The sequence below is a fragment of the Anomalospiza imberbis genome, chromosome 5 (assembly GCF_031753505.1).
Source record: "Anomalospiza imberbis isolate Cuckoo-Finch-1a 21T00152 chromosome 5, ASM3175350v1, whole genome shotgun sequence".
NCBI lineage: Eukaryota > Metazoa > Chordata > Aves > Passeriformes > Viduidae > Anomalospiza > Anomalospiza imberbis.
Genome location: NC_089685.1, coordinates 14,981,778 through 14,991,633, shown reverse-complemented (window position 1 = coordinate 14,991,633; position 9,856 = coordinate 14,981,778). Strand labels below are relative to the sequence as shown.

Below are 9,856 nucleotides of genomic sequence, written 5' to 3'. Positions count from 1 at the left end.
GCAAGATATTTAGACATTTTACAGGCTCAGATACACATCTGTAATTAGGTAGTACATGCAGACAACACAATTTTTAAAGTATTGTGTACCCCATTTTGGTATCCATCCATAAGCCTGCTTTAACGTGGGAGCAGTGCTTTGATGATACTCTCTAGAGAACAGCACACTTAAGAAAACAGATTATTAGCACATTAAATACATTGTCACAGAACACAGAGACCCAGTCATAAAACATGTAGGATGAACATTACAAGTGAACACAAAAGGATGGGCCCTCCCTTGTTTGAAGTACATGAGATGGGAGAGGGTCGTACACATTCTAACAGCAGCACAAAAACCCCTGGTGATCTGGGTTGTGGGACAGGCAATGGCCTCAGTGTGCTGGAAGTCAAACACAAAATCCCAAATGCATCCCACCAAGGGAAAAAAAAACCTAGAACAATTGTCCACCCATCATGATGCAGAATTTAGCTGTTAAATGTATAAATTCTGGAGGAATAATCTGTCTGTGAAGCACTGGAGGTCCAAATAAGGTATTGAAAATACTTCAGTTTCCTCTTTCACCTCGTGAAAGGAGGAGATGAGGTATGAAAGTTCAGAAGAGACTGCTGCAAAACATTTCATGTTTTGAAAAACATTTTTCTTAGATTTTTGCTTTTCTGGAAAACAGCCTTGGTTGATTTATCAGTAACATTAGAGATATAAATTAAATAATTTTTAATGTGTTCAGAAAGACAACTGTATCTTTGCAGGGTGAACAAAATCTACTTTTAGTACCATTTTTTGTAAATAACTCATTTAACTTGGATAATGCAACCACACCTAGTGAAAACCTGTGGTCTTGCAGGGCATAGACCCAAATCATCTGCCTGACTGAATGACACTAGAAATTTCAGCTTCCAAAATAATTTCCTATAAACCCACCCATGAAAACACCTCATTTGGGTCTCACAGTAAATCACAATTTAACTTATGTCAACAATAACAAGCTACTTAATGTCTCTACACCAGTGAAATAGATGGACAAGTAGAAACTGGAAACCCAGGTTTGGAACTTGTGTGTCAAAACTTCTATGCAGCAATCATTTTATTACTATTTCTCCAGTATTAAACAGACCAGACAGATGTTTTACGTGTGTTCAAAAAAGGCAGTGGCTTAAGTAAGCCTGTCTGCTGTTATTTTAAACTAACAAAAACATTGTAGTTCAGCCAGTGAATCTTATGATATATTCCATGTACCAACTGGACTGTCAGAAAAGGAAAACAAGTCTCTTATTTTCCATGGTCATTCTCACACGCTGATGTGACACGCTTTTGAAGACTCAAGTCCTTCCAAGCTCCATTTTTTACTACTGCATCATATTTCCCTTTAGAGAGGATGATTTCCCTTTAGAGAGCATTCTGTAAAGCCATCTTTAAAGCAAGATGTCAGCACAGCCATTTGTCCTTAATCCTTTGATAAACCTTGTAATTCCTTTAGTAGTTCGTAACTAGATTTGCCATTGGTCTGGTTGGTAGGAAAAGGTTGATATTTGTACTACTGTGTTTTAACTAAGGGAAGACTTAAATGAAATCAAAATGCAAAACTGAAGCTGTACATTTCTGTATTAAACACAGAAACAGAGACAAAAACAGGTCTGTATGTCAGTTCAATGGTCTGTTTACTGTACGGGACAACATTCCAACTCCCCTTCAAAATGTATGTGTAAGAATCTAAGGCATTCTCTTCCAAAGAGCTTTTAAGTACACAAATCATAATACCTCAGAACACATCAGGAAAAAAAAATGCAGACAGCTATAGTTTTATGCACATCTCAGAAAAACCATAAAAATAACAAACTGTATGGATTTCTACCTAATTAGGCCAGTAGTTTTACTTAAACAGAATGCATGCCTGTGATTAATGATAAACATTCACAGCTGCTGCACCTGCTGACTACTGGAAATCAATAGTCCTCCTAGTTCCCTTTGATGGCCTTTCCTAGCAGTGGTTCAAAAAACCAAGGTTTATGTCCTTTAAGAATACCATGTAAGCTCTGTTGACAAGTGGATACAACCTATGGTGCAAATTTGTCTGTGAATTCTGCACCTGTAACCAGGCTCTATGAGTTCAGCATCACCATGCATAAACCAGTGAAGTAAAAGCACCACTCCTCATCTTTTAAAGCCAGCAATGGATGACATCAGACTGTCAGGTTCTAACACCACCACAGCATTATCCACACTGACCTTATTCTTCATTGTACACATCTCTGATGCCCCTGCCCTACACTGCCACTGGCTGGCAGAGCACCCCTCTGCCCCTTCCTGTCCTCAAAGGGTGGGCAGCAACTCTATCCCAGTAGCACTAAGATGGAGATGCTGCTGATTGTTTATGGAAAATTTCCTCTTTCTAGTCCATCAGAAATATTTGGGCTGTAAAGATGCCTCTTCTGGCAGCAATATTGTTAAAAGGATATCATCCATCGGGTTGCCAAACAAAAACAAATCAGAGCACGGTTAATAAAAATGATTTACAATGTTTGAACCCTCTCTGGGACTACCAAAAAACATTTGACAAAAGACAAAAGTAAATACAGATTTCCAAGCCTTTGTTTAAGTTCAGCTTAAAGTACTGCCAACTCTCCCTTGACAAGAAAAAGGACTGAAATGTCAATGGCAAATTCTGCTTGGCATGCTCTCTGTGCTTAGAACACAGCTCAGGATACCCTTGTGTCCAAGCTTGGTTAAAGCTCAGATGTCATCACACTACTCAGTGCTACTTCACTTCCTCTGAAATTTATTTCCACCTTTTCACAAAACATCTTTTGTTGACATTCTGCAAACAACACTATCCAATAAGGTGCCAATTTTTTCTTCCTGTGGAGTAATTTTGTACATCTGCAGAAAAAAAACAACAAGAAAAAACAGTAAAGATGTATAAGGAAGAAAAAAACTGATGACATAACTTCTAAAAATATGTACACAAGATTATTTCCCTCTCCCCCAGTTTTATATTGGAAATTCCTATCTTCTTGTGACTGCAAGACAAAATTTGGACTGAAGCAAATTCTGAAACTGCAAGAATAAGGAAAGCTACTAAACTGAATGAGAGCAGCACTGTTAGCTCCACATGTTAAATGCTATAATTTGTCCAATTTTATTCATGTCTCCTATCACTGCTTTGACAGACATGATAAAGATGATTTGAGTTACTTGAATTTTATCATGTGGAAGACATATGCTTCAAAACACCTATTTAGCATATGGTAATCTGTTAAGAGCATATATGCCCCAAGACATCTCCTAAGAGCTAATTAACCTGTTTTTATTTTAACCACCCCTACTGGGACTATCTATGTACTTAAGCTTATGAAACTGCTCAGGACTGCAATATTTAATTAAATGAGTATTTGCCTGAAAAACAGGAATCAAAAGTTCTTGCATGGTAGGCAGCAATCAGGAATTTATTTTTATGCTCTAATTCCCTGACAACATTAATAATTTGAAGACTTAAACTTTGTGGTGTTAGGGTGTGACAACTAAAATTTGTTTCCACTAAAAAATTCTAAGAAATAATCAAGGTCCGATTAAAACAAGTCTTTAGTTGTGCTAAAGAAATACAGATCCTAAGTTAATTATGTCTGTTGATATTTAATCAGACAACTAAATAAACTGTCCCTTTTCCCCATATCAGTGTTCTCTTTTGGCTACACACCTTTTTAACTCTGGCAGTGTCTGTTAGCTGGGGGAGTTCATCTAGGGAAACCTGCTGGCCTTCCACCTGAGATGCTATATCTGCCAGATTTACATTCTTGTCTCCATCCACGACCAGTACAATGAGTACTGCTGTGTCGCTGTCTGAAATGCCAAACTTCTTAAATGCATCTGAAATCTGAAAAAAGAGGAAAAAAATATTATGAGTCACAACATATAAGGAACCTTTTCAGTTACTGTGTCAGATACACCAAGAGTATAAATTGACAGACATTTTACATTAATGGAATTCTGACAAGCTACAAACCATAAGAGAACATTAGTGTTATTAAAAATAACAATTAAAAACTTCTACTAGTAGCTATGTAGAATGTTAAAGGAATACATGTACTTAGTTTGGCTGTGTGGATCTTAGCAAGCTTTTCTGGCAAAAATAAATTTGTTCAATAAATCTTACATTGTTGCTTGGTGAAAGGCTGAAAATAATTTCTGCATAGAGTGTTCTGGTCTTCATTTTACCTATCTTCTGTAGATGCACTGCTTTGTTGGCTGCCACAAGAATCTGAAAAGGATCTACAATCTGTAAAACACAACAGAAAGAGTTATACAGAATTAAATTACTGTTTTGAAATCTGAAAAAAAATCCTGACCACTTCATTTTGATAGCCTAATTCTAAGAAAAAAAAGACTGGATTCTGAAACTACGGGTTAAATGATAACAAAGGCACCAAATAGTAGATTTTAGACAGCATGAATTAATTAGCACTAGAGTTTACACATGAGGCAGATTTAAACTCCACCAAGTAGGATGCGAAATCAATCAAAACAATGTTTCTGGCCAATCTTGCAAGGATGTTTTACAGAGCCGACCCCTTCCGCTGCAGGGCACAGTAATGAAATCAAAGGAGGGCACTTGCACAGAGCCTGGAGGACGCGCAAAGCAACTCGTGTGACAGCGACTGAGAGCACGGGTCAGCTTCACTGAGCTCCCACGAGCACTTCCACGCCGGCAGGGCGCACTCGCATTCACTCACCATCGCAGGGCTTATCAGAGCTCCGTCAATGGATCCTTCCATGGCTTTTTTCCGCAGAGCAGCGGCATTTTTCACGTGCTGGAAGAGGAGCAGCGTGACGCTGCGGTCAGGGAACAGCTCCAGCCGGTGCGTTCGCTCCATCCCCCGGGATACGTGCCGCTCGTCCCGTGGAAAACACAGCGCTAACAACACGCTGCCACGCAGGCCGGGGGCCCAGCGCTTCCCGCAGGAATCCCCCGTTTCCCGGCCCCGCGTCCCTTCCCGCCCGGCCGGTGCCGCCCCTCGCCCCTCCCCGGAAGGGCGGCCCCATCGCGGCCGGCGCGGAGCCGGCATGGAGCGGGCCGAGGTTTACGGCTTCTCGGGCGCCATGAGCGGCGCCTTCCTGCTGTCGTGCCTGCTCTTCGCGGCCGTCAGCCGCCGACAGCGGGGGCCCTACATGGACGAGGTGTTCCACGTCCCGCAGGCGCAGGCCTATTGCCACGGCCGCTTCCTGCAGGTCAGGCAGGGACTCACCCTGGCAGCAGGAGTCCAGCAGCCGCTCGGGGCCGAGGGTGGCCGAGCGCGGGTTTTGTAGCGGGTGGAGCTGCGGCCGGGCAGGGCGGAGTTCAGAGCCCTCAGGGCAGCAGTGCCCGGAGCTGTGGGAGCCCGCGGGCCGGGCGCAGGGGCCGTGGCGGGGCGGTGGAGGCGCGGCCGGGCCCGTGTCGGCAGCGGCTCCGTAACGCTCTTGTCGCCTTGCAGTGGGACCCCATGATCACCACGCTGCCCGGCCTGTACCTGCTCTCGGTGGGAGTGGTGAAGCCCGCGGCGTGGCTCCTCGGGTGGACGGGAAGCGTGGTGTGCTCTGTGGGAATGCTCAGGTTTATCAATCTCCTCTTCAGTGCTGGGAACTTCTATTTACTGTATTTGCTTCTGTTCAAGATCCATCAAAAGAATAAGGTACGGTCACAGTAAAGCAATGCTATGCACTCGTACAAGCAAGTTTGATGGCTTAGCGTGCCCTTCACTGCGTAGGTGAGGTGTTCTCAGTTTTATGTAACTGCGAGTACCACCACCCGTTTGGCCAAGAAGGCACATTCCTGTTCTCTAATTTTTTTTAATATTTTTTTTCTCACACAATGTGCAGCCCTCTAAAAATTCATTCTTGCACATAATTAGAAGGAGTCGTATTGAAATAAAACTTAGTAGATATGCAGACTTATTATCCGAAGGTCTGGATGCTCATCTAGCTGGAATTGCTTGAGTCCTCACAAAACTTGAACAGCAGCACCTCACCTGCTCTGTAAGCAGCCTGTGTCATTTAAGGGGATTTCTTCTTTTTCAGCTGCTGGCCTTTGGATTTGGCCTTTTTGAATTTCATCATATTTTTGTTAGCCCATTCCTCCAGCCTGTGTGAGTCACTCTAGATGACCCCTGGTCTTTTGAGCAAATTGCCTGGTCCTGCTCATACAGTGTCAACTACAGACTTGCTGACAGTCTTGCTGCTTTCTTGTCTTTGATAAAGCCATTAAACAGGACAGGTCCCAGTATTGATCCCTGTGGTACTTGGGTTGTTACTGTCTTTTGGGTAGAGTGTAACCAGTTCACCATCCAGCCAGTTCTTACCTGTCTAGCTGTTCACACATCCAGACCATAACAGTTCAGCTTGCATACAAGAATGCTGTATATTTAAAAATCTGAAGCATCTACCACTGCAGTAAATAAGTTGTTTTAGCGATTAATGGCCTATTTAAAATCCTTCACATTAGTAAAGTTACTTTTAACCTTAAAACATTTTTTCCTGTTCCCTGATAACCGAAGGATTCCTTTACTATAAAGAAAATTGGGGTATTTTCTTAGAGGAAATCTCTTCATTTTTAAGCAAATGATAACACTGTACAGAACTAGATCAGATTAAGTAAATGGTTTCCACTTTTAATTTTATACTTCAAAGTGGAAGCATAAATGTAAGAACAAGTTTCATGACAGTAGTTAGTTATCCTTTGACATTTCTTTGACTTCAGTGTTTTCTCTGTTCCTCTTGTAAGGTGATGAGTGGCTGTTTCACCACACACTACATCATTCAGAAACATCATGCAGCATTTTTAATGTTGTGATTTGTAATGTTGTCATGTAGTGACTGGAATAATTGGGAAGAGTTTTTAACTGCATGGTCTTCCACCTTTTTAAAAATTTCCTACTCATTAGTTATAATGAGGCTAAATAATAAAAGCTACATCAAAGATTAGAAACTTGGAGTTGGCCTCACTGTGGACTGGATTCAAAAGAGGTGATAGTAGAGGCTGTCATACAGATAAACAGAATCTCATGGTGAGATTGCAGGGCAATAAACCATTGATTTTATCTTCTGCCCATTAATGCAGCCTTCTTATCCAAAGTATGGGAGCAGTTATGCCCCCACCATGATTTTAATACCACAAATATGTGCACACCTGACATATGAAAAGAAATTGGTGTATTTTCATTGCCATCTTTTTAACTCACCTGCAGTAATGTTCTGTGCTTTTCACTTGGATTTTAACATTGTGTAACTGTATTAACATAGCAGGAGCTTTAGAAAAATACAGCATTTGTGCAATAATGGAAACAAAGAACATAGAAGATATTATATTGTGTTCATGGAATTCTCAAGAGTTATATTAGTTTTCTTTTAATATACTATTTTATTTTATGGAGTGTTGTCTAACCACATTTTTCTGCTTCTTCTTTAGGCTGTGTCTGGTTTCCAGAGAATCTTGTCTGCATTAACTCTTGCAGTGTTTCCCACCCTTTATTTTTTTACATTCCTTTATTATACGGATCCAGGATCAGTATTTTTTACTCTTTTTTCCTATTTAATGTGCCTTTATGGTAACCATAAAACTTCTGCTCTCCTTGGATTTTGTGGCTTCATGTTTCGTCAGACAAATATTGTGTGGACAGTTTTTTGTGCTGGAAATGTTGTTGCAGAGAAGCTAAATGAAGCCTGGAAGCTTGAGTTGCAGAAAAAGAAAGATGAAAAGATTTCTTCCAGGAAAGGATCATTTTCAGATTTGACCAGAATACTGCAGTTTCTTGTAGAATATCTCTTGTCACCAAAAAAATTAGTTACACTTGCTGCTTTAACTTGGCCATATGTCATATTAGTATCTCTCTTCTTTATTTTTGTCTTCATCAATGGTGGAATAGTTGTTGGTGATAGAAGTAGTCATGAAGCCTGTTTGCACTTTCCTCAGCTGTTCTATTTTCTGTCCTTTACTGTTTTTTTTTCATTTCCTCATTTACTGACCCCTGCTAAAATCAGGAAATTCCTTTTGTCATTACGAAAGCACCCTGTGCAGTATAGCTTAGTCGCTGTCATCTCTTTATTCCTGATCTGGAAATTTACCTATGTCCATAAGTATTTACTAGCAGATAACAGACATTATACATTTTATGTCTGGAGAAAAGTGTTCCAAAGACACGAGCTTGTTAAATACCTCTTAGTTCCATTCTATGTATTTGCTGGATGGAGTTTTGCTGATACACTAAAATCAAAGTCAATATTCTGGATCTTAATGTATTTTGTATGTTTATTAGCAGTCACAGTTCCTCAAAAATTGCTAGAATTTCGTTACTTTATTTTGCCATTCTTAATATATAGGCTCAATATTCCATTTCTGTCTCTATATAGACAACTTCTGGAGCTTGCTTTTTATATTTTAGTAAATTCTGTAACTTTTTATCTTTTTCTAAATAGAACATTCCAATGGGAAAATAGTGATGAAGTCCAGAGATTTATGTGGTGACTTTTTTTGATACTTTTATACCTGTAGGAAAACACAGTTCTGTTTCAGGACTGGACTCTGGAATGAAACAGTATGTTTTGCATCATGTAAGGATTGTTTTCCCTAGTTGGAATTGGGAAGTAAGCTTTTGCTTATATTGTTGCAACCAAATGCAAGAACCGGTGTAATGTGAAGATACTCCATATATTGAATTTATGAAAATTTCAAAATTCAGTATGAGGGGAAACGTGATAACACCTTTCTGTAATTAATGTAAAATAAGGGAGATGCTTACTGTCATTTTTCATGATAATAAAATATTATATAACATGCCCTTGAAGGTATAATAGTTTATAAGTATGTTTCAGAGGCTTCTCTTTTACAAAAGAAGGATTTCAGTCTATTCAACCTTTTTGTTTATTTATCTGTGTGCATATTTATTCCTCAGATCAGGCCATTTCCTTCTAGATTTACTAGTGGTCAAAGTATAAACCACTATTAAAGTACAATGTTTTCAAAGCCTCCTACGTCTCACTGAATTTTCATTACTTTTTTTGTCAGTAAATGCTTACATTAGTTTTGTAAGCAGAATGGGCTCTTAAACCACTAGAGAATTTTGAACATTTTATTTCAAACGGATATTTAGAAAACACAGCAGATGCTATGTGTGTGCACCTTCTTTGGAGGAATAAATGTTACTGTACGATGAAACATAAATGGCAGTTGGTAATGTGACCTGTTAGAAAGGGAGTAGTTTACAGATGTCAGACTAAAATGTGTAGTGGATTGCAGCCCTCTTAAATAATTGAGCTTTTATGTCCTGTGGTTTTGTGCTCACAGGTTTGTGCTGAAATTGACTCTGAGTGCACTTCTGAGTTGCACTGAGTGTTTCAAAGATCTTTGATGTGTAATCTCCAAGAAGTACTAATGGCATTATTGAACTGTTCTTTTAAGTATTTTTTCATGTTTAATGGAACCTGAATGTATATATTCTAGTTGACAAAGGTGAAATGCAATGTATATATACATATAGGTATGTATATATATTTAAAAGCATGTAGTGTGCAATATTGTCAGAGTAAATGAAAGCTTTAATGGTTCCTGTAAGTAAATCACTTTATTGAGTCTCAAAAATATTTGATTGCTAAAGTATGTGACAGGGGAGAGTGGTCTCCAAAACTTCAGGCACTATGTAGCTTATTTAAATTCATTATATTCTGTATTGATAATACTTCAGCCCAATCTGTGCAAACATCATATTATTGCCACTCAAGTCACTCTGAATTGGAATAGTTTCTCAAGAGCTCAGTTCTGGGCAATTAGGGGCTCAGGTCAGTATTGTTACTGGTTTCTTTTACCATGAAGATCCGTGTCCTGGCTCCA

The 9,856-nt window shown here is 39.5% G+C and overlaps 1 protein-coding gene across 1 annotated transcript; it reads right to left on the bottom strand.

Moving 5' to 3' along the window:
* Positions 1-2,762: 2,762 nt before the first annotated feature.
* Positions 2,763-4,992, bottom strand: TPRKB (TP53RK binding protein). Its single transcript, XM_068189752.1, has 4 exons — positions 4,731-4,992; positions 4,154-4,276; positions 3,698-3,874; positions 2,763-2,880 (listed from the first exon to the last, which is right to left on the bottom strand). The coding sequence occupies exons 1-4, from the start codon at positions 4,869-4,871 to the stop codon at positions 2,794-2,796; spliced, it is 528 nt and encodes a 175-aa protein (XP_068045853.1). The 5' UTR covers positions 4,872-4,992; the 3' UTR covers positions 2,763-2,793.
* Between the last annotated feature and the right edge of the window lie 4,864 nt (positions 4,993-9,856).